The sequence below is a fragment of the Larimichthys crocea genome, chromosome XIII (genome assembly GCF_000972845.2).
Source record: "Larimichthys crocea isolate SSNF chromosome XIII, L_crocea_2.0, whole genome shotgun sequence".
NCBI lineage: Eukaryota > Metazoa > Chordata > Actinopteri > Sciaenidae > Larimichthys > Larimichthys crocea.
Genome location: NC_040023.1, coordinates 6,793,069 through 6,817,255, shown reverse-complemented (window position 1 = coordinate 6,817,255; position 24,187 = coordinate 6,793,069). Strand labels below are relative to the sequence as shown.

The window sequence follows — 24,187 nt, the reverse complement described above, 5'->3', positions numbered from 1 at the left end:
CAAGGATTTTGTTTCCCCACCAGGTGTGACCCTTGTTGTTGATCTGGGTGGAAAGCATCCATATGGTGACCTTGAAAGGGCATCTCTGTTTTTTTTTGTTTTTTTACACTAATGGAAGACAGTGATGCTAAAATATATAGATTTGAATGCATTTCACATCATAGAAATATGTCCAGGGACGACATATCCAGCCTTCAAGCTGCAGACATGCCTATAATAAATGTAACACTATGGAACTTCTGTTCCTGCTACGCTTTGCCAGTGAAAGGATTCTCCAAATGGTGCAGCTTTGGCTCTGAATTGACGCCATCTGGGTATATTTTCTTTGGTCATGAGGTCAATATGATCGACTTCCACAGATTAGATTTTTCTTATAGAAATATTGTAATCATATCAAAGTATCTGTGTAATTAGGATTATCATCAGGAACATTACGGGGCTGCTTGTTTGTTTGCAGGTATTGGCTTTAATAATTAACGGTGGTGCTGATTTGAATGTGAATGGCATCATTAGGAGGTTGCCTGCTGATTACACATCAGAATCTTTGGTACCACTTTCTAATATAATTATTATTAAGAGCAAAGTTGTGGTGAAAATGGATCAAAAGCCATTCACACTGGTTTTATTAACTGTATTATTATTAGTTATTAGAGAGAATGTGAAAATTTAATAAGCTCCATATTCCAAAGGGAAATCACAGATCTGTTTTCACAGAATCATTTGTGAATGATTCATTGACCATCAATGAGGCAATTAGTGACAACCTAAATGAGACGTCACGAGAAAGTCAAAGAACACTGACAGCAAATTTTCATCTGGTTGTCTTTGACAGGGAAACATTTGCCTTCATTCACAATACAGTCTTACTTTATAAGTAATGCTCAGCTTGAGTGTTGCAGAAATGACTCAGCATTTTTTTACAAATAACATATTCAACGGGCTTTGAAATAAAAGTCTGTGGTTGACACAAGCTTAAGAAATGTTCACATGATGTTCTACAACATAAAATAGCCATGGTGCAAAAAAAATAAATAAATAAATTCTTCCTCGCCACCGTTGCAAAGTGCTAAGAAGCTTTTAGGTGTCCTGAAAAAAGGACTACAGAGTTAAACATCAGTACAGCAAACATGTAAAGCCATGCTGCAGTTTATTTATAGCCTAATGTTAGCTTTTTACCTCTGTCGATTGCATTTATGCTGCAAAAAAATCATAAAAGTGGTTTATTTGTGAGGTTATCTCCTGCAATAATAAAGGAATCAGGGCCCTCGCTAACTTCACGGTTAACCTACAAATACACGCCGCCTCTGCAGCTGTAACTGCATAGTAATCATGATATTAGACGGAATTCATATCACCTGTCAAATGCTGTTATCAGCTCAAATAACAAATAAACAACATTAGGGAAGAGGATGGGGCGAGAATCGATATCTCGGCGACAGAAAGCAAAGGAGCAAATTGCGGCAATTTTTAATAGCTCATGCTTTGACACGGGGTGGTTGTAAACAGCTTCGAAACACATCTGTGATGTGGCAGACAAAAAAAAGTTGTTTATGAGCTTTCAAATCATCTGCTTAGGCTTTGCGTTTCACACACACACACACACACACACTAAAGTCATGTCATCTGTTCCAGCTCTGAGTCACTGATATTCTGCTTTACCAGCCATGTGTGAACCAGAGAGGAGAATTAAAGTGTTTTGTTTTTTTATCCTTCCCCTCATATGAAATCTGGGACTGAGCTATATGAATATGCTAATGTGCACGCAAGCGCCACACAGAGAGGAAAAGCAGATGAAATATGAGCCTTCACGTTACTTGGTGGCATTACGGAGCACATGGAGCAGGCTGGAAGTGGCCTGGTAGCACGCCCATGCTTATCCGGCGCTGACACAATAAGTCTCAGTCCATCTGGCTTGGGGAAGTTTACCGTCGTCTGCTGCGAGAAATTATTCACGTCAGACGCTCACGGTCCCCTCAGCCTCAAGATTCTACATTCTGAGAGTGCTACACTTTCCACACTTCCCCTTTTTACATACACCTCCACATTAACACGGTGATTGTTATGGAAAGTGTTTTTTGGGGGGAGACGTTAATGGAGGTTTTATGACAGGTGAAAAGTGACTCGATTTAGCTTCAAGTTGTCACCAACAAAAGATGGTGGCAGAAGGAGAAAAGTGAGAAGAAAGAAGAGCAGAATGGGTGTGATGAATGAGGAGAAGCTCTGCCAGCTCGGGCTGCAGTGCCACATCCTTCTTCTTATTATTATTTTTCACTCTGCACCTGTCCTTGCTCTCCGATAGGTTTTTCTGTTGTCATGTCTTCTATAATTTTAGCCGCCCCTTAACTTGGACACACCTTGATATAAACGAAAGCCTTTATTTTATTCACCTCGCGTTTTCATCTGCGCCTTCTTCCTTTTTTTTCAGTTTTGGCTTCATCAAATCCGTCCACTGCAGTCAAGTGGACGGTTTTTATGTGATTGATTGAAGGACCTGGTCTCTATCTTGTAAACACCTTTCATACAGGCGTATCAGGAGCTCACATCAGATTGGAAAATGTTCAATTCTAGTTTTGCCAGCTGGGGACTGAAAGGAGAAATTTACATAAATCTTCATATTTTTCACACAAGTTTATGTTTATGGATCTTTGATTTAAGTATTTATTGGTCATGTTGACGTTGGTTAGACACTTTACTAGTGAGAATATTCACAAAATAAAGAAATATGTTTTATTAACTAATAGCAAATTAGAGTCATTTAAGCAGCACAGGTAAACTTTATTGCAATACTCGTTCACTTGTTTATAGGTTCTGTTACAACTCTTTATTTATATATATTATATCTATATATATATTTCATATTTTAAATCATTTATTTCATTATGATATCATATGATATACCCAGTATGTAGATCATTCTTTTTTAACTTCTTTACCTCATTGTTGCTTGTTTATTTCTCACTTTGAATAAACCAAAAATGTTCCACGAAAAAAAACCCCCAGCAACGCCTGAACTCTGACCTCTTTAATAACAGCTCATGGAGCCTGTGCGTCTAACACTCTCGTCATGCTAAGTGGCTTCCCACAGATGAACCAAAATCAGTAGCAGGTTTATTGCCAAGTAGGTTTTCATGCACATGGAATTAGTCTTGGTGTTTTGGTGCGTCGACAAAATCCTTGTACGTGAAAACCAACTTGGCAATAAAAGTGATTCTTGTTTATCTGTGGAAAACCACTTAGCATGATAAAGGTGTAAGAAAAATAACAGAGAGAGTTTGCTGCTATTTTGACAAAGCACAGGCACAGAAATCTTTCCAAAACTAAAAAAAAAGAAATTGGATCAGAAATCTTCATTGTTTGGATTTCTGTTTTCATCTTGAGGCTGATGGGCACAGACACCTGTCAATCAAACTAACAACACACACATTTTAACTTTCAGGAGCTGTACTTGAGGGAATTTTCTCAAAATTGATTCATACATAGGAAAATTGTGTCAAAGTCATTAAAAGCCTGTCATGTGCCAATCACTTCAGGAGAGTCAGTACATCATAAGTAATAAGAAATCTGCTGCTATGGAGGACGGGAGTAATCATGTTTATCCTAAATATAAGCCATGATAAGCAAATTTAAACCATTACTGCAGAAATAAACATGTTTTGTTGCTTCAGCCTGTATTATAGTGAAAACCTCTCTCCTGCAAGTGGTATGAGTCATTTTTTATTTTATTTTTTTGGGGTATGCAACATCAAAGTCTCAGAAGTGCAATGTGGCCAGGACCTGAACATGAATCAGGATTCCAGGAAAGAAAAAGAGAAGAAAAAGAGAGAGCTGGCAAAAAGCTTTAAACCCCACGAATCATATTTTTTTTTCAGTCACTTCACAGAAAGCTGCTCTCAGCTGCCGGGGCTGAAGAGGTGAACAATAGCCCGGAGGCTAACCAGTGAAGGAGTCGCCACCACCACCACCACAAGTGTGCAACACTGACATCAAAAGATGATTTCCAACACATGTTTAAGATGCACGGCAAATAACTTCCTCCACTTGCATGAGCAGAATAAAGTTAAGGCTCAAGGCCGTGGGCGTCAATAGCAGAAACATTTTGGGCATTTCGATGCTACAAACTTGTTTTTGGAAGATAATTTGTGGCTTTACAGCTTAAATGAATAGCCCAGTTAGTAATGTGTGTGCCTATACCTGTCACTGAGTATTGTATTCATGTAGGAGAGAGCAGATTTGGTGATGGACCAGCCATTTCTATGGGCAGGTCCACAGAGTGTCTTTGGAGTCAGCATATATCCAAGAACCACATCTTAAGCCACGCTCAGCATTGACTCCGACACTCGTCTTTTGAATACATTCTTCATATGTGACTGCTCTTATCAAGAGCGCTGTGTTCATTTTCTACTTCTTGTGTGACAGTGGGATGGTTTCATTGCGATGAGCCAAGCGGCTGTGCGGAGGGATCCCACAATTAAGCTGATGTAATCTTATCATTTGCTTTCATGGATGATCGGCAAATCCCGGAGTGACTGAGATACGATAGTCTGGTGTTAATATGTGTGAACACACATCGTTCCCAGTCCGATTACTATGAGCTACTACCGCCCCACTGCTCGCTCTTCATTTGATGTATTCAGAGGTGGAAAGCGAAGGTCCTGAAATTCTGCTGTACTCATGCAAAGATTATTGCTGACAGCATTGCTGTTTATTACAGCGCTGCATGCTTTAGGTTTTCTCATGAGCATCCTTTTTTTTATTCTCCCTGGTGGCACAACATTTCACAGCCAGTTTCTCCTGTTCCTCTTGAAGATAACAACATACTTTAAAGATGCTGTTACCATCGTGTATCAGCTGTTTTTTCCTGCACCGGCTCCGGTGAATGTGAGACCCTATTGGGGGGGAGCAAACTGTGACATGCTGTATAACAGCTGTGCCACTGTGATGCCATGAATCCTCGGCTGGAAAGGAACTCAGAGTCAGGTTATTGATGGCAGTTGGCACGTAGCTGCGCAGGGCGGCGGCCTCTGAGGTTCCTAATTTGGTGGCTGGAAGCGCAGCACAGGGAAGACTAGACCATCTGGCACAGAGATACCTGAGCAAGGTCAGTCTGTGTGGAGATTTCCATTAATCAGCCTTTGTTATGGCTGTGGAGAGCTGCTCAGGCTAGACGAGGAGGGAGGAGAACAAAGAGGCTATTGTCCTCCAAAAGTTCTTAATGGACCGGATGGATGAGACGCTTTTTTATTAAAAAAATGGGATGTCCGACTGTTAACATGTACGTGTTGGAATTCATCAACAGGTTATTTGGATGATCAAATTTTGCTCCTGTGGTATATTTTCTAATTATCTGTTTAATACCTCCCAGTTTTAGGTTAGGTAGCCTGCATTTAGATTTGACATACTCAAATTTCTAACTCAATTTCCCATCAACCCGTGTTTGACTGGCATAATCTAAGTGGATTTGATTTCCTTGTCAAAATTTGCAGCGCTGCTGTGGTTCTAAGGATGGCAACTGATTGGTCCTGACTGCAATATCTCAACAACGATTGGATGAAATGCCATGAAATGTTCTAAAATGTTCCTTATAGTCCCCAGGGTAATTAGTGTACATTAATGACTTTGGTCATCTCAAAGGCCCCCGCTCATATAGAAGCAGCGCAAAAGGCACAAACGGGGTAGGGCCGCTATGGAGTATTCAGGGGAGTGTGATTAATTAATCACTGTCTTCTCAGCCAGTCACATCACAGTCCTTATACCTTGTGTAGTACAGCTGTGCCAGTCACAGTGGGGCATGACAGAAATGATTCATGGAACGGAGAGCAGGGTGCAGAAAGTGGAAAAATAATCATCTTTTTTTCTGAAGGTTCACCACAGGTCTGCAGCCAGAAGGTAGATGTCTTTTTAAAATTTCATTTGTTAGGAATTTCTGCAGACTTGTTATTTTTCTTTCCATGACACTTCCCCCACTACAGTCGCTTCACTTTTACTCCCAAAGGTGGTCTCAAATACCCAAATGTCTAATAAAACATGCAACTGAGACTGTATTTGGCTCATATTTGTGAAAATATCCATCATGCATTTGGTCCAATGAATAGTCTTGTGTATGAAAATGACAATTAGGTTGTAATATAACATTTAATGTTAGCACTCCTGTTTCATAAGAATCAGACAGGTTCCATTGGATTCCCAGTTGGAGGCCGTACCCATTAATATTAGTCCCATATTGGCAAATTCAAGTTGTATTGTTCTCTACACAAACTCAAGTGTTTAGCAGCTGTGGAAAAATACACATCAAATGATGTAAATTAGAAAATGATTTGATATTGACGTGGAGGAAATGACATTTAATTACGTCGCTCCATTCAACATATCACCCGTTCTTCTGTTTCATGCACACTCAAGGGCATGCCGCGCGTATTGCACACTTAAGCGACACTATTAAAGGACGCACCTTTTGCCAAGCGGAGGCAATTTGCATGTGAATGAGGCTCAGTCCTGTTGTGGCACGGCGAGAATGATTCATCAGCCTGCCGACCTTGCAGAGAGTCACCTACAGCTGTTTGGAGCTGAGGTCCGCTGAGAATCAGGCCAAATGCAAGACTGGCCTGCTGTGCTGGGGAAAAAAAAAACAAGCTTTGTTGTTTCAAAGTTGTCTGGTGTTGCAAGATTTGGGGTTTTGAATGAAAGTGTGTTTGCATTTCATGGCTTTGATTTTTTTTTTTTAGCTGAACGGACTTGTTTCTGGGGGGAGATATGGGGTTCTGAGGACAGTGCCATTGGACATCTAAAACACCAACTTCTGCCTTTTTTTGTGGTTGTTTTGTGGTTTCTTCTTTTAAACTCTTTAAAAACTTTGAAGATTGGTGTTGAAGTGTAGTCTGTACACAGCAGATATACGAACTCCATTGTCTCAGCAACCTGTGTTCATCCCCTAAGCGTGATTTCTTCAAATTGTTTTCATGCACTGTGTTGAACACGTCCTTTTTTGCTGGCATGATTTTTCACCACATAACATCATTCTTACAGTGCGTCCTTTTCGCTCTGTCTCCGTAGCATTGCGTCCAATGGACAGTGATCTGTGTCTGGGTATCCCTCTGAACACCACCCAACTCTGCCACATCAGCTGTCCCGTTGAGTGTGAGGTGTCTTCGTGGGGAGCCTGGGGACCCTGCACCTATGAGAACTGTCAGGACCAGGCAGCCAAAAAAGGTAACACAACAGAACTCTATCTCTCTTTCTTGAAACAAAGCACAGGTGTAAATGTGATTTCCTAAATGTGAACATTTCCTTTTGCATGAACACAACTTGAGGCTTTTCCTATGTTAAACCGTTTACATACAAATGGATGTCCATTACATTCCAGCCCTTGCCAGAGTTCCCGCAATGCTGTTAAGCCCGTCAACACTTGGTAAATCTTTCTGTACTTCCAGAATATAGTAGACTTCTTAAATGTAGCGTCTGTGGTGACGTTACCACACTGGCATACCATGCGTTGCACCTTAAAATTTCATCAATTTCATCTCTCTCTAGGTCAAGGACATGTTTTGCGTTCTGCTAACACAAATAGATTTGCATAAACAGTAGGTTGGTAACCGGTTGACAAACTGGTTCCATGAAGCAAATAATTCACAGTTGACAGTGACACGTACCAAAAAAAGATGAAAACTGCGGTGAAGTAGGGCTGCGTGATATTGTTCATCCCCCATGTCTTGCCGCGTTGTTTTTTTCCCACAGCCATTCTCTACAGTTATGGTGGAAGCTGTTGAGCTGCCACTTGCTGTGTTGACACTTGTTTTCTCAGATTGTCTTTCCCGTCTCTCTGACTTTTGGTACTAAGACAATAGAATGTGTTGAGTTAAGCTAACAAACCCCTCTGAGTTTTGTAGGGGAGTGGGCTGTCAGACTCTATTTTATACTGCATATTGTTTGTATTGTGTACCATCTACCTATGCAACTTAAAGCATGTCACACTGTTATTCTGGCATCAAATTAGTGTTAATCAGTAGGTATCAAACTTAATACTAATATCAAAGTCTCGCTTTTTGACATTGGAGGGTATACCTAAAGTGCCAAAACATGATCGCGTCCTCTGCCTATTTGTTGGTTGTTGTGGCAGGTTGTACTACTCCATCACTGGGGTTGACGCAGTCGCTGCTTCTGCCCTTAATTATCCCTGGAACAGCGTCGTCTGCATGACTAATGCCTGTTGACTCTGCCTTAATGAAGCGCCTCAAATGAAAGGGACAGTTGGAAATTCTCCTCCATGCATCTTAATGATGGATCCGCTCCCGCTCGCTCGTTTGCTCACTACGCTACGTCTGCTCTTGCTGTCGTCTACTGTACATAATGGGAAGTGAACACGAACACACACATGTACACATTTATTTTCAAGTGTGTGTACCCTGGATCTCATTATCCAAAAATCTATGGACTCAAAATGTGTCGTCTCGCTTTCAAATCTTTGTATCCTCGTGACACAGAACATGGACATCATTTGTTTGCTGAAAGCTTATTTGTACGTTATGATCTACTGAAGAGGGATGCACAGCTTTCTAGTATCCGAATGACAGTTAAGGCTGAATATTCTCCTATTGTATTGTCTCTGAACAATATTCCACATCTATTTAGTTCTTCCTCTGCATAATTCTAACTCTAGGCCACAACGGCATGCATAGTATTAAAATAAAAGTTTGTATCAAGCATACACACGCACAACTCATCGTGTTTATACATGAAATGTACATAAAATGCCAAATTTGCTTGTTTATGGTGAGATTGGTGATATTTTTGGCAATACAGTCGTCCCTCGCTATATCGCGGTTCACTTTTCGCGGACTCGCTGTTTTGCGGATTTATTTAGTGTAATTTTGCATGCTTTATTTTACACCGTACTGTACAGTATGAACGCGCATTGTGTTCTGCGTCCTAAATTGGCTAAGGGAGAACCGCACATGTGTTCCTGATTAACTAAGGGAGTACTGTACAAAATGCGTGTAAAAAGGTGTATAAAAGTGTGTGGTAAGGGGTTTTACGGCCTTAAAACATATATAATAATTGTAAAACTTACTTCGCGGATTTCGTTTATTGCGGGTTATTTTTAGAACGTATCCCCCACGATAAACGAGGGACCACTGTACTCAATTGTTATATAATTGTTATTTGCAGCCCCCAGCTGCCCATTTCAAATAACCTTTGACCAGTAATGATGCGCTTATATATTACTACTAGATATTTCTTTGCTGTAGTTGGTCAAGCTAATGTTTAGCTTCAGATTATCTTAAAATAATACATACATCAAATCTGCACATACTGAATCAATGCATTTATATTAAAGTGGATTAAATGTTTACACATGATGTAAAGGGTGTGGCTCATGGAGATAAAACCCTAAAGAGAGTTAACACCCAACTCTGCAGTCTTCATTTAGCATCTTATCTAATTGTTTTGCAGTCATCTGTCTTGTTTCCCGCAGTTAGCTGGTGAACATAAACTGTAGGGAGCTAAAGAATCTTTGCTCTTAAGGACTTGATGGAGACCGAACACAGAGAATACTGGGCTAGAAAAACAACCTCAAATTAATACTAATGTTTGTCTGCTGGGTGTATAATTACACCACTGTTTGCACACACATTCGCCCAAAACTATGAAGGAAAAAAACATTTAGATTACAGTATCCTGAAGCTGTTTGATATGACAACCACCTGGCTAAGAAGCTGTCTAAAAACGATGCAGTGCTACGAGTTAGACGCTAGATTAGTTGAAGGAGACAATCCACCACTGTGTTTGCCTTTTTAATCAGCGGGAAGACAGTCCGCTGTCGTCTTTCGACACATCAGAATGACCACGAGCATGAACATAAATGGCGTAAATGACCGTTTCATCCAGCCAGCCAAGAGTTTCATCGTGTGTAAACCCACAGAATTAATGTTAGTTGGTAACAGCTCATTAAATTTTACAGTTAGAAGCAGATAAGTAGAAAAAATATGTACAGATTAACAAAGCAAGCATTTTCTGATAATCCAGACAAAAGTTTTACAGCTGATACAGTTGATACAGTGCATATATAATATAGAAATAATGCAGCTTTATCACTGTTCATGATGTGAGATAAATCCCAAGACTCTTGGGATTTAAAAATTGTAATTTTCAAAATGTAAACATTAAAAATTTGTCATCGCATGTACGTGTGTCTTCACTCAAAATGAAGCTTCTCGCTCTGAGAGCGCTGCTATCTTACAGCCATGCCATTCATAATACACCCTACAGATAGCACGTGAATGATGCCTGATAGAATTGAATTCCCTGCACCCCAAGTCTCATCTTCCTTCATACATCCGTCCCCCAACCCCCCTCCAACCAGATAAAACCTCCATCAATGGGTCTAGACACATGGCGGCGCATGTTCCGCTGACCTGCCTGATTAAATAAAGGTTTTGAGGGGGGGAGAGAGACAAAAATGAAATAGAAAAGGGGGAGATTCTGCTGTCTCCACCTGAGACCTGCAGACACTGCAGGGCTCTGCTGCCTTATCGGGCTGGAGCAGGAGTGTGGATTAGGGGGTGGGTGACCTTGGATGGGCTGGAGTTAACATCCCCCAGCTTCCCAGGACCTGTGTCATGGAATCCCATGCCCTTGAGCAGAGGAAACGTTGCACACATGAGAACAAACCCCAGTGTAATTAATGGATCCCTACATGCATTAGTCACTTTGGATAAAAGCTACTGTAATGAGAGAAGAATAAAAACAGTCATTATCTGAAGTTCTTCTTGTATATTCTGTCAACTTTAGGCCTAATGGACTGTCACGTTCAATGTAATATTACAGCTATCATCAAAGGCACACTGTGACCGTAGAGTGAAGTTAATGTGCTTACAGTTGCATTAGCGTGGGGCTGTTTTGTGCTCATTTACTTCATTAGATTCCTGTTGTTCCCCCGATAGGCTTCAAAATGAGGAAGAGGAAGATCATCAATGAGCCGACAGGCGGGACGGGCAACTGCCCCCACCTGGTGGAGGCAATACCGTGCGAAGACCCCAGCTGCTACGACTGGTTGGTGGTTAAACTGGAGGAGTGCATACCTGATAACGAGAAGGAGTGTGGACCAGGAACCCAGAACCCACAAGTGCAGTGCGTCAACAGTGATGGTGAGTAGACGCGTTTGATCTTAAAGAAACTCTTTAGGTTTGGCAGCAACTGGTACCAAAAGCACTTTTGGTTCAAAAATCTCTTAAAGAAATTCAGCCATGCTCAAAAATACCAAACATTCAATCATTTTGAGGATTTTAACCCTTCAAATGCCAGTTTGGTTACTTGATGACTTGCACTTACACCCACAGACTGTGGCTGTAAACCCAATGCACATTGGCACAATGTCATTTTCTTTCGAAAAAGAAATCAGGTCGACAGTGTTGCCTAATTTGACAGGCATCAGCTGATGTCTGTAGCACACACTGGGCCCGTCACACAGACAGGTGAGGCAGACACAGTACCGGTAGGTGAGATGTTCTGAGTGAATGTGATAAAATTATCGGAAAAAAAAGGTGACACATTTTGATGCGGGGAAAAAATTTGGACGGCATCAAATCTTAATGCGTTGACGTGCATCAACTCATGATGAGACACATCGTGCCGAAAGCCGGTGCGAGGCCTCAAATGGAAAGCAACAAGCAAGCGTGGGTGTGTGTGACGCATGTCACGCTCTGCAATGAGCTTGTTCCTTTTTCAGTTTGAGACAGTCGCAGATGTTTGGAACAATAATTGTAGCAGCCATCATGAGGTGGCTCCGTTGAACTCATGAGCTAATTAGCAGATAACTGGAGCTGTTTCTACTTTGTTCGGAGGTTGTGTTCAATGTGTTGTCAGTTTGCTCAGCTCTGATTGCTGTAGAGTTGCGTGGCCTCTCTTTGAACTGCCAAACCGTGAGCCCTATAGCCTTGGCTAACCGCCCAACATTGTAATTACTGTATTTGTTGTAGGAAGATATTCCTCTATTGTTTGTGCTATTCTAAGCAAATATATTGTGTTCCTGTGTGTGTGTGTGTGTGTAGAGCTGCTTTCCCTTGGGTTGCAGCACAGGCAGCTGGCCAAAACCGAGCTGGAAGCAAATGTAAGGCTCCAGGAAAACAGTGTTGGCACTGCCTGAGGGAGCTCTCTTTCTATCACACACTCACACACCTCTTACCCAAGGACTAAGCAGCTGTTTTCTGGTTCATAGCTCAGTATACCTGGGAAACAGCAGGCAGGGCAATACATTTCTGGGCAATAGAACCTCTAACACTGTTTAGCATTAGTTCTCCATGGTACAAAAAACGATTCCCTTCTCTCGTCTTGCACATCTACCCACAGTGTTTGTGAAGCTACTTTGAAAGTCTCATAAACTTCCAGTTACTTCACATGGGAAGAAGATAGACAAAGCTTCTCTCAAGAGAAACTCTGACTTTGTTTTGACTACAGTTGCAGAGAAATAGTAGTTCTAGATGCTACATCTGACTTTAAACGTCACACGTCAGCAAAAATAACAAATATTTCTAACATCTGACGGAAAGTGTGGGGGTTACTGTGTCTACAGACCAACTGCTGCAGAGAAACCCTTATTTAATCATTTTTAAAGATTCTGTAGGATGTGAGATTCATCACTCCCAGAGTTTAACTCATGGGACAAGGAGAAAAATGTCTGACAACTTCATTTTCAAGTGGTCTGGAGTCCAAATTTTCTCTCAGACATCAAGTCACAGTTCACACAAAGGCTAACTTACTACACATTCAGTTTTTTCCACCTGTCAACCGGTTCAGAACTGACCCAGGACCCTCAGTATTAACCTTGAGAGGCATAGACTAGCGAGATCATGAGATCACTCAAGAATCGATCTTGCCAAGCTTCGAACTATTGGTTTGTCTCCTTCTACTTCAATAATTCAATAAGGACCTCCAGTGTTTGGATCAATCGGCTCTAAGGCGGCGGATTTAGTAGTCTGCAGTTGTTGTGTTAATGTTCCAGGTACAGATTTCACCAGCATTGCAAATCTGCTGCTGCTATAAACATCTATGCTCACGAAATCACACGACAATTCATTTTGCCAAGTTTCGGGCTATGTGCCAACACAGAGTGGTCCTGGACCAATCAGCGTTCCTGTGAGGAGCTACTGGCAGCTACAGCATGAGCCAGGGGCATGGTTAGATGTGTGATAACAGGCTGAAAAGCTGATAATTAGGTTCGCATAAGTGCTGCTAGCATCAGTTATAATAAAACCGCAGAGCATTTCTTCATTGGAAGAATCGATGGCAAAGTTTTTGTTGGGTTCGTAGAAGGGATTTGAGATAAAGATACTGCATGAACTACAGAACTTTCCTGCCAGTTTTTAAGTTTTCTTCAGAATCAGAGTAATCCAGTAATAGTTGTCTGAACATCCATGGGTACACCAAAATAGGAACTGCTGAGAGCTAATTTGGCAGACTTTTAATTATGCCTGTATGCCAAAACATTTAAACCTTTATCTCATTTTTTTTTTCTGAGAGGGCAGATTTATTACCAGTGGCAAAAGACAAAAAATTCATAGGATCATCAATGGACAGAATTACTGAAAACCATCCATAATGATCATGGTGCCATCTACACAATGATAATTCACCAGTCCAAGTTTGGGATAATGTATTTACCATACATAGATGCAGTAAACAGCCTTTAAACTGCTTTATGCATAAAAAGCCACTGAGTCCAATTAAAAGTGAAATCTGCTGGACCTTTGTGCATCTAGTATGAACGAGGCTCAAATGTTCAAACTTACAAAAGGCATAACATGTTATGAAAAATAACACATGCTTATTGTGATCAGGGAAAGGTGGGAAGAGGAAGCAACCGGGATTGTGGGAAATATATTTTCTGTCTTTGATTTTCCTAAATCAGGATGAAATTTGCCCAAATCAAAGGGATTTTAAATGCTGACTTCCAGCGCCCTCACATATTCTCCGCGGCTGTCTGAGAAAAAAGCAAACATTTGTAATTGTAAGCTGCACAAGCCAAAACACCTTGAGAGAATTGCTCTGATACATTTTTAATTTGATTGTTTTTGCAAGGGGTGCAATGTAAGGTTTAGATTATGCGACCTGCAGGCGAAACGCCGAGTGAAAGGACAGAAAAACAAATGGGGGGAGAAAAAGAGAGAAAACCAAGGACAGAACAGCCTGAAAAGTCAACAGTAAAGGTGATATAAGCTGGTACAAGACAGCAGTTATAGATGTGAGTAATGTTTACAGCTTTGTTTTTATATCAATCCTTAAGTCAGAAACCTAAAAAAACGATTCTTTCCATTAATGAATAATTATGACCTGAATAATATAATTTCATCCAATCTTTCTTCTTCATTTTCTCCCACCAAAATGGTGTGTGTATGTGTATTGTGTTTGCGTGTGTGTGTGTGTTAAGGGGGGGGTATGCCTGTTATGGGTAGATTCCTGAACCATAACACAGTAGCTGCTAATGAGGGCTCTGGGGAGAATGAGAAAGAGGAAGAGAGAGTGAGAAAGAGATGGGGGTTGTTCATCAGTTTCCATATCATACTCATAATCAAGGTCCCCATTCACAGGCTGCACTGCTCCGTGTTGTTGCAGTGGCAGCAATTACCACCGTCCTCACAGCAAACTGACTTGTTCTCCACAACTAATTATCTTTGCTCGCGTTTCCCCTGAAAAATTAGACGAGAACCGTCCTTGAAAGATAATTCATTACGAAGCAGCAGGACGCATCGGCGTGGCTCAGAACTGTATTATTGTTTTTTACATTTTTAATGTTAAGATTTACAGTAAGTCTATAGTGAAGCCGACATGTTGAACATGCTTGTTTGGTGTTCTTATCAGTTCGGAATAAGTAGAAGAAATTGCTGAATGTTAAAGCTGTAGGCGATAATAGAATAGAGCCTGTTTAATTACAAAGACAACAACAAAGAATTAGGACGAGTGGACCTCATATTTCACACGATCAAAGTGAAACACAGCAAACATATTTCTACTGATCAGACGGAGCTAAACCTTTACACCCTTTGGCTCTGACCTGCACAGCTGTAACTGGCTGGGGACTGTGCCTATGGAGCTGTCTATATGACTATGATTACAGCTGTACCTGTTTCTTTGTCAGTTTTTCTAGCACTATAGGTTTTGTCATTGATGGGGATGAGGCTGTAGCTTTAGCCATATATCCTGTAAGTGTTGGAAATCCAAAGAGTCCAGCCAGGATTTGACCCTGATGCCTCTTTCTGCAGATGTGACAGATTTACATGTCAAGAGTTCAGGTTTTGATGCTGCTGCTACAGCACTCTTGCTCAATACCAACTTCAAAACATCCTGTCTCCATTAGTCACTTCAGAGCCAAAAGGTGAACCATGCGTGTACATAAGAGAAACATGATTTTCTTTCAGTTAACATCATTATAGACTGTGGCATTTTCAGATCAAAGGAAAATCTCCTATACTCATCCTTTAACAATCCGTCTTTACCTGCTCTCCTCTGTCGCTGTATTTCTTAGGGCACTCTTTATTATCTGTATCCATTTAGATGACCGTTGAATACATCCAGGTAAGTAGTTTCAGTCCCAGCCTTAAAAGGAAAACTCAAGGTGACCTCATCTCCATCTTTCTTTCTTTCTCTCTACTTCAGCTTCCATCTTCTAAAAGGGCACTCAGCTAAAGAGGTGTGGGCTTCCTTTTTATAGTACCCTGTTGAATCAGACTTATTGGTAAATTAGATTAACACAGCCTGCTCCACGCAGTCAGCTTGGATTTACTCTGCCTTTCTTCCCCATTACCTCTGACTGTGTGAGAGGCAATTTTCCCCCGGATGTGGCAGAATTGAATAGAGGAGACGTCAGCCTCCGTCTGGTATGTTTCCATCAACAGCAGTTCAGACAGCGGTTTGACTTGTCTGATGCGTGTAATGTTAAAAAAGGAAATTTTTCCCTTTGATCGCTTCAATTGCTTGCTGAGCTTCGGGGCGAACTGATATCACTTCGGCTCCTCAGATCTGTGAGTTTAGCAGAATGATTTTGAACACCTTGCAGAACAGGAGAGGAAGGTGCTTTCTACGAAACTCTTCCTCCCTGCTATGCTACAAGGCCTCTTTTGATACGACTTTCATTTACACTGCAAGTCGTTCATTTACCAGAAAAGTGACACAATTTATGTTACTCTGTCTGCGGTAATATTTCAGCCTGTTCCTAGAATGTAACTTAACTACCTATGTCATAACTGCTGACACGGTAGCTCATTGGAAAGCTAACCGCCCAGTAGATTTACAAAATGGATCATTTAACACCACCGTTGTCAAGGAAACCCACCAAAACTGTGCTTCATTTGTGTCACATTCTCACCCCCAACTTGTCAATTACTGCTGCTTGCTTCAGTGGTTAAAAATATGACACTGTAGGTACCTCATTTGGGATAAGCAGGGCTCTGAGGTCAAGTCAGCAATAAATATGCCACGGCCGGTTAGACTTAAAAAAAAGGTGTCCAATGTGCACCATGGAGTCCCGTGTCAAAGTCATGCACTCTTTTGGCCTAACCATCCAAATAACCTTGTCAACCTTATCTCTAAAGGTTTTATGGTGATTTGCCAGGACAAAGAATGGGCCTAAAATGGGAAGGGTTAATGCTCTGAGGTGCAGGAACGTGCTCAGCAAATGTCATGTCACTTTTGTCTATTCAATTTTGATGTATCTTACATACAACAGGAACACTGTTAACACTAGGAATCATCCCCTGGGAACCCCAAGCATGCACCACATATCATGACATTGGACCAAAGAGTTGGATGGACTTAAAACATTAATGGTTACTTTTCTAGCTCTATGTATGACTGTTCCAGCGTCGAAGATAGGATGTTTAATTATCAAAACAGTCAACTCCAACAAAAGGACATGAAAGCCATCAGTGCCATACAGACACTTTAATGATTTCCTCCAGCATCTGGAAGTCTTCTATTACCCCTGTCAAGGCTCCATACATCCTCCATCACCATCTTACCCAGACCCCCACCCCCACAGCCATGTGGCATCCCTCAGAGTTTCTCTTGACTGGCCTCTTATTGATCTCTCGTTGTCTCCCTCTGATGAAAATGGATCTGTTTTTTCCCCTGGGGTCCCAGGCCTATCACTAGTTGCCATTCTTCTAGCTCTTCACAATGAGATTTTCGCAGATACAGTCCTTCAGCAACACCTCGGGCTGGGACAGAATGGGATGAGAGGAGTGCAGAGAGTGAGGTCAACCTGCAGATCTGCATCAATATTGGTTACTTCAGCATCTCAGCTCTCCCCACCCCTCCAAAAACAAATCATTGAACGTATATAGTAAGCATTCTCAGACCTCCACTCCCCTTAAGTTATTTAGGACTATCTGTATTGAAGAACGTCATGGCTCTGCAAGTAGATCTGAGCCACTCCAGCTGTAAGTCTCTCTAAATCAGCCCCATTTTATTCACTGACCGATGTCAGAGTGTGTTGAAGTATTAATGTTGTCCATTTAAGGGGCATTATGCATTAAACATGTGAAATGTATTCATAAGGGTCAAGACTATGTCATTTATGTACTGCAATGAAGTATGCAGACACATTTTGGACTTGGTTGACATATTACGAAGACTGCTTCAGCTTTTCTACCTTTACGCCTACCTTCTACCAAAGTATGTGTGGGTCCATTTTCAGAAACAAACAAAACAGTGCTTTGCAGCCTCTTTTCCACTGAGAATCCATGATATATAGTTTTATTTCACTGCCAGATGTCCCTGCAAAGGATACACGCTCTACTCAGACACATAGATTTTGAAATTAACATATTTCGGCTCAGTGTAGAGCATGTTACCAGTCACCAGTACACATATTCATTTTATTCTTTTCAACCTTTCATTTATTTATAAAAAACATTTTTGTGTGATTTTTATGTTGTCTTTGGTTTGGTTTGTTCTGTTTTGGGCATAAATACAACTAAAATGTGTTAGCAAATATCAACTGCAATATACGTACAGTTTGCTTTTTAATAATGCACTTTTATTTTAATGATTTCTATTAATGGGAAGTGACCCAACAATAGGTCAAGATGGGGTCTGGTCACACAGATGGAATATTGGTTCATTCCTCAAACAAACCATGGCAAACCATTAATACTGGTTGCTCCAACGTCTTCATTGACTTATTTATTTTGTCTTTCAACACATTTTTAATACACTAAATGTGCTTTTGTTCATGCAGGTCAGTACGTAGAGAGGCAGCTCTGTCGTGATGCCATCCTGCCCATGCCAGCCATCTGTGAGGTGCCTTGCCCAAAGGACTGTGCCCTGAGTCCTTGGACCCCATGGTCTCTGTGCTCCCATACCTGTTCTGGAAAAAACACTGAGGGAAAGCAGACAAGAGCTCGCTCCATCCTTGCCTATAACGCAGGAGAAGGTAAGAACATCTAAACCCATGCACAGACAGATTCTTGCCAATGTATGAACCTCATGTGAACCTTTCAATCAATTAGGAATCCGTCAACCCTAACCATTCCTCTAATCCTGGCCTAGCCATCTACAGATCAGCATCTACTGTACATTAACAAATCTATATTGGTCTAGTACCATGATCATGCAAGTCATGCAAGTCTTAAAACCCATTTCTTTACATATATCTAATTTTCCTCTCCTCCTTATACCACAAGTGAAATGTCAAAGTGAAATGAATTGCTCTGTGTGCTCCTCTGCAGCGACGGCAAAGGTTGTGGCGTGGGTTACTGTGATGCAGGGTAAGAGAGTTTAAAGAAAAATGAGCTGAACTGTTGCAAGACTAAAGCGTAGTGGTTATTCTTTTTAAGCTTTATTGTACAATTTGTTCATGCTTTTTAAAAATTCACAAGGACTTGCCTTTATACCTTTTCTGTTCAAGGTCCTTCCATGCTGTCGTCGGTTCGTCCAATCTTCGGTACATTTATATTAGATGTTCTTAGATGACAGCAAGTGAGTTTTGCTGATGTAGTATGTAGTCTCCATATGTTTAACTAGAGGGAAATAGAAATGTAGCTACCTTGATGTAATCTCTTCCAGTCGATTTGCTGGCCCAGCAAAATCCCCGTGCTTTTAGAAGGAAAAAAAAAAAAAAAAGCTCTTACACACTAGTGGTAGCGTTGAGTATTCCTTAACATTAAGGGGTTCAAACCCCAAGGTGAGTAGTGGGTATTTAAATGGTGATGGAATATTACTGAATGAGTGCCTCTGGGTGAAAACCCAACCCTTCAAGCTGCCGATCACACTGTGAGAACTGAGCCATTCTCACTAAACCTTGTTATGTGGGGGGAAAAAAGGCTGCAGAGACGGTTATAGTGTCCGGGCTGGGCAGCAGATCAGAATTTTATCTTTTACGTCCCTGCTATCATTTTTAACAGCTCTTGCGTCTGACTTCTGGACCACATTGCGTGACGCGCTGTCTCCGGCATATTAACAACTGCAGCATCCATGCTGGATAAGGAGTCACTTCATACATAATGGATTACCTTGTGAATGGATACTCCTGCTCCATTGTGCATGCTGGGGCTTCAGGGGGGATGACCATGCAGCCTGCAGTCTGTTTATAGCTTTCCCTAGCATTTAGGAGGCAGACACTGCTGCAGTTTTACATGGATGACCAGTGATTGTGGAACCAGACAGGTTGATGTGGGGTGTGGTAAATGAAATTGTCAAAATCGGGTAGAAATGAGCAAAAACTGTTTTAACCTCTAAATCCACATTTCACAAATATATCATTGGAAGTCTTTTCACATGTTTTTAGAGGACTCACATACTTGAACAAAAAAGTCAATAAATGTATATAAAAAATGTCAATTTGTTTTTTTTAAAGTTAATATACAGTCATGTCAGGACTGGAGTTACAATGAACTGTATATAAGTACCATATAGAGTAGCTTACTTAAAGCGAACCACTGGTGGCATAATCACATTGAGACTGAACAGTAATATATGAAGGCAGCGTGTGCTGGTGTTGGTATGAGCTAATTATTCAGATCAAGACAAACATTGGGCGCATTATCTTCTGACAAGGTCATGTTGAGTAAATAGCAGTAGACTGTTAAAGAATTGTTGTCTGGGCGGCACATGTGGTAACCGATCTGTAGCCATTTGAGCTGAACATTTTTCAAATGCATGTTGAGTTTAATTGGTAACACTTAAATATTTATCAGTTAACTATTTAATTAGCCCGTGCAGCAATAATGGTATGTCCTTGTATGTGCTAATGAGCTCCAGGTCTGATAAATGACCGCCCTGATGAAATCCAATAATATCTTTTATAAATGACCCTGTGAAGGACATTACCCCTGTGCTGTTACACAGAGGTCAGCCATATCTTCTGTCTGAGGCTTTTCTCATGTCCGGTTCAGACGCTCCATCGCTGACTGAAAGATGTCGTCCCGTGCCTTCCAAGGCGCTAATGGCTGACCTTTTTCTCAGAGGGGTTCTTTTCCTCCCAAGGTGATTGTGGCTGCTAATGGCAAGGTTTCGTGGTGAAGAGGGTCACGTGGCGTGCACACCCCACCTGGGTCCATGCTTCTGGTTGCGCGTAGACATTCTGCCCCCTGGGTCACCTCATCTCTGTCGATCCTCAGTCGTCCTCCCCAGAGACTCTCTGTTTTCATCTCTCAGCCTTGTTTGTTTTCCAACAAATCATGGGAAAATCAAACCTAATAGCTAATTTATAACACTGCACAAAGATTCCTTACACCTTACTGGTAGCCAGTCTGTATTCTGTCACTGTGATTGTGTCGGGTCTTTGACAGAGAGAATGTTCCCATCATTTAAAATTACTGTAGAGGTAGATTCAACATGTTTGCTTAGCCATTGCTGCAGTTTTGGATTTATAGTCTTCTTCTCAAAGAGAGAAATAGACCCTGATAAATATGCAATATGCCTAAAGGGAAACAAACAACTCTTACTCTGCAGTAATTCAATGTTTTAAAGTAGTTATGTACAAGTTCAACTTGTATGTTTTGGTTCTATCTTTGGTTGACTACACCACAGGCATCATTCTTAAATTGAGCATCATACTGAGGTATAATTGTTTTTTGGATTTTATGTTCAAGTGATTTTCTGAAGGTGGTGTTCTTTTCTTTGTCTAGCCAGGTTAGTTTTTTCTGTTATAGACAGCCCAGTCATTCTTCTCCCAGTAAAGTCCCACCAGACAGCAGGTGTTTTTTATATTTATGTGAGTGTTCCACTGCTCACTTTGCTGCTTATGAAGTGTGCTCTTTGTCTTTGTACGCAGTAGAGACTGTAACAACTTCAGTGTCTTACATATTAGATAAAGATACATTGATTCCTACATAGATTTAGACAGGGTTCGAGTTCGAGTGATCTGACTTTTGCGGGGGTCCCCAAAATATCTGAAGTTTGGGGCAGAGATAAATCAGACGCTGCAGCAAAAATCCATTTATTTGAGCAAGGGTGTTGAGTTTATGGTGCAGTAGTGCAGGCTGCAGGGTATGCTGGGAGAAAAGAAAAAAACAGCGACCTGCACGCTTCAGTGGCCAATCCAATAATCCGACCAGTCAAACTCCTCCACAGCCAGCCTGAGTTCAAAGATCATACTCTCCTAGTTCTATTCTGGCTTGGTTTAGGGTTAGGGCTACACTAGCGCCTGATTTGAAGCTCTCATGAGAAACTATAAAGCATTTGCAAAAGAAATCAGTAAACATACTTTTATTTATTCAATTCGTCTACACAGAAAATATATAAAAACAGGAATAACAATGTATAAAAATGAAATGAGTAAATGCAACACAAAGAATAAAATAACAAAACTTAATATGGATAAAAACAATGCAGTCTAATTAAAAATTAAAATGTGAAAGAAGGATAGATCCAGTGGGTTTTACATAGAATAATTATTGAGAGACTCTATTTATATGCAAAGTCAAACAAATATATCTTTTATATTTGTTTAAAAAAGGCATTGGATGGTGTCTGAGGAATGAGGGGATAGTTATAACTAGATGACAGTCTCAGAATATGTGCTGGGGTATTTAATGATATATAATGTGTTTGTTTAGAACTTTTATATACAAGTAGCCAAACTTTAAAATCATTTAATAAGGCACTGGGAGCCAGTACATCATGGCTAGAACTCCCATTCCAACTGGTCTGTTGGCATGTAACAGGATGCATTGCACTTCTTGGTGAATATTTTTCCTTGACTGTCAATGCGTGGTCTGGCTATGACAGAAAATCATTTTTACTAACCGTGCATATACTCTATGTAAACATAATGTACATGATGACCAGAATGCATTCCCACTTTTTAATCTGCCATCCTTCCCCTCCATCGCCTATTAGGGGTTATTTAGTTGAATATGTTAGATTACTCTGCATGACTCATCGGTCCTTTATCTACCTGAGGTTTGTATAAATTAGAATCTCTGGTCCCGACCATGACTCTGAAATATCAGTAGATTGTGTATTGATAAATCTATGATGCTGTCTGTAGTGCTCAGGTAGCAGAGAGATTTGTAATTGCAATTCCTTTTTCTCTCAGTCACACCATTCTGTCAGTCTCATCTTGGATCTTTAATATTCTCAACTATCTGCAAGAAATTATGCTATATTGTAGCTTATATACTCTATAGAATATTGTCACCGTCATGATCAAAGTGACAAGTAGGAATATATAGTTGCAGAAGAGTGAGAGGATAGAGAAAACCGAGTTTTAGGTGTTGTGTTTGCCGAGTGTTTACTGAGTCTGGATCAAGACTGAGGTTCAAATGTAGCTAAGAAATAAGAGAAAGATGACGTGTGAGTCAAAACGCAAGACAGAGACAAGTATGAGGTAGCAGAAATGTCTCAGAAAGGACTCGATACAGAGAACAGACTTGAGTACAGACTTCAAACAGACTCCTTTGGATCTGTCTTTGCCCCAGTGTAAAAAGTTCTAGTCTACCCAACAAGTTTTCTGTCTTCCTGTACCAGTCCTGGTGTGATTTTGCGTTTGCATCTGTAGTACAGCTAAGACTCTAGTTTGTGTTAAATCCTCAGGTGGAATCCAGTGTCCCAACATCAGTGCGCTGCAGGAGTTGAGGAACTGCAATGACCATCCGTGCACCGTGTACCACTGGCAGACGGGCTCGTGGGGGCAGTGCATAGAGGACTCCTCCATCCCGGCCACCAACACATCTGCAGGGCGAGCACGTGGAGACGATGCCTCCTGCTCAGTGGGGATGCAAACCCGCAAGGTCATCTGTGTGCGGGTCAACGTGGGCCAGGTTCCTCCAAAGAAGTAAGACTCCACATTATTCCTTACACGTGGATTTCAGGTGATTAAAGGCTGTACATGAATGCCATCCACATCAAATCCAAACAGCATGACTGTGTGGTTTTCCTTCACCTTTACTGACTAACTCCTCAGGTGGTGACATAATTAACAGTGCTTCAACTATTAATGCTTTTCATTTATAAAAGTGAAAGACAGCCTTTGTTTTTGATTTCAGACTTTGTTTGCACACGCCGTGTGGGTTAGTCTGTTGTTGCTGGTGTCTGGCAGAGGTGTTAGCTGATGAGCTGATGAGCTGCTGGCCAACTGTTTTAAGCATCATGGTCTGTTTCCCCCCTGAAGGCATCTGCTGGGAACATGAATTATCTATTTATTTATTCAACAGAATGGGAGCATTATTCTGGCAGCGCAGCAGCACCACACAGGCAAACCCCGCCAGCCCCCTTACTGCGTATGGAAATTAATATCACTTTTTATTCCTGCGCTTACTCCTAAACCTACTGTTACATGCTGAGCAGTGAGCCTACTGCCTTGGGACACACTTTCACATCAATGGAGAAAGGGGCACCTGCTTTCACCAGCAGCGCCAGCTGTGGCCCAGGATGTAAGAGCTGCCACTAGTAAAGACAATGGCAAAAATATCCAAATGTATTAAGACATTAATTCGGTGTGCGGTTCCAAAATGGTAAAAAATATATATATATGTATTGAGTCCTAAAATATTGCATGTATAACGCCTCTGTTTTCTTCTTGCCAGATTTTAATTGGGGATGTGCCATGGGATTTCTCAGCATAGCTAATTTCCTGGTTGGCTTTAGAAAAAAGACGACGCCCCTATTTTTGTACTGAAGGGAATTCATGAATTGGGAAAGGGTTAAGTTTGAGTGCAGCCAGGGAAATTACTACTGATGAAAGGAAATGCAAGGA

The 24,187-nt window shown here is 41.1% G+C and overlaps 1 protein-coding gene across 1 annotated transcript in view; it reads left to right on the top strand.

Moving 5' to 3' along the window:
• The window catches only part of thsd7aa (thrombospondin, type I, domain containing 7Aa), a 122,666-nt gene that overhangs the window by 62,681 nt on the left and 35,798 nt on the right, over nt 1–24,187 (top strand). The window contains exons 5-8 of the mRNA XM_019259691.2: nt 7,051–7,206; nt 10,938–11,141; nt 18,227–18,421; nt 23,026–23,266. Coding sequence (XP_019115236.2) covers nt 7,051–7,206; nt 10,938–11,141; nt 18,227–18,421; nt 23,026–23,266 — 796 coding nt within the window. The remainder of the gene's footprint in view (nt 1–7,050; nt 7,207–10,937; nt 11,142–18,226; nt 18,422–23,025; nt 23,267–24,187) is intronic.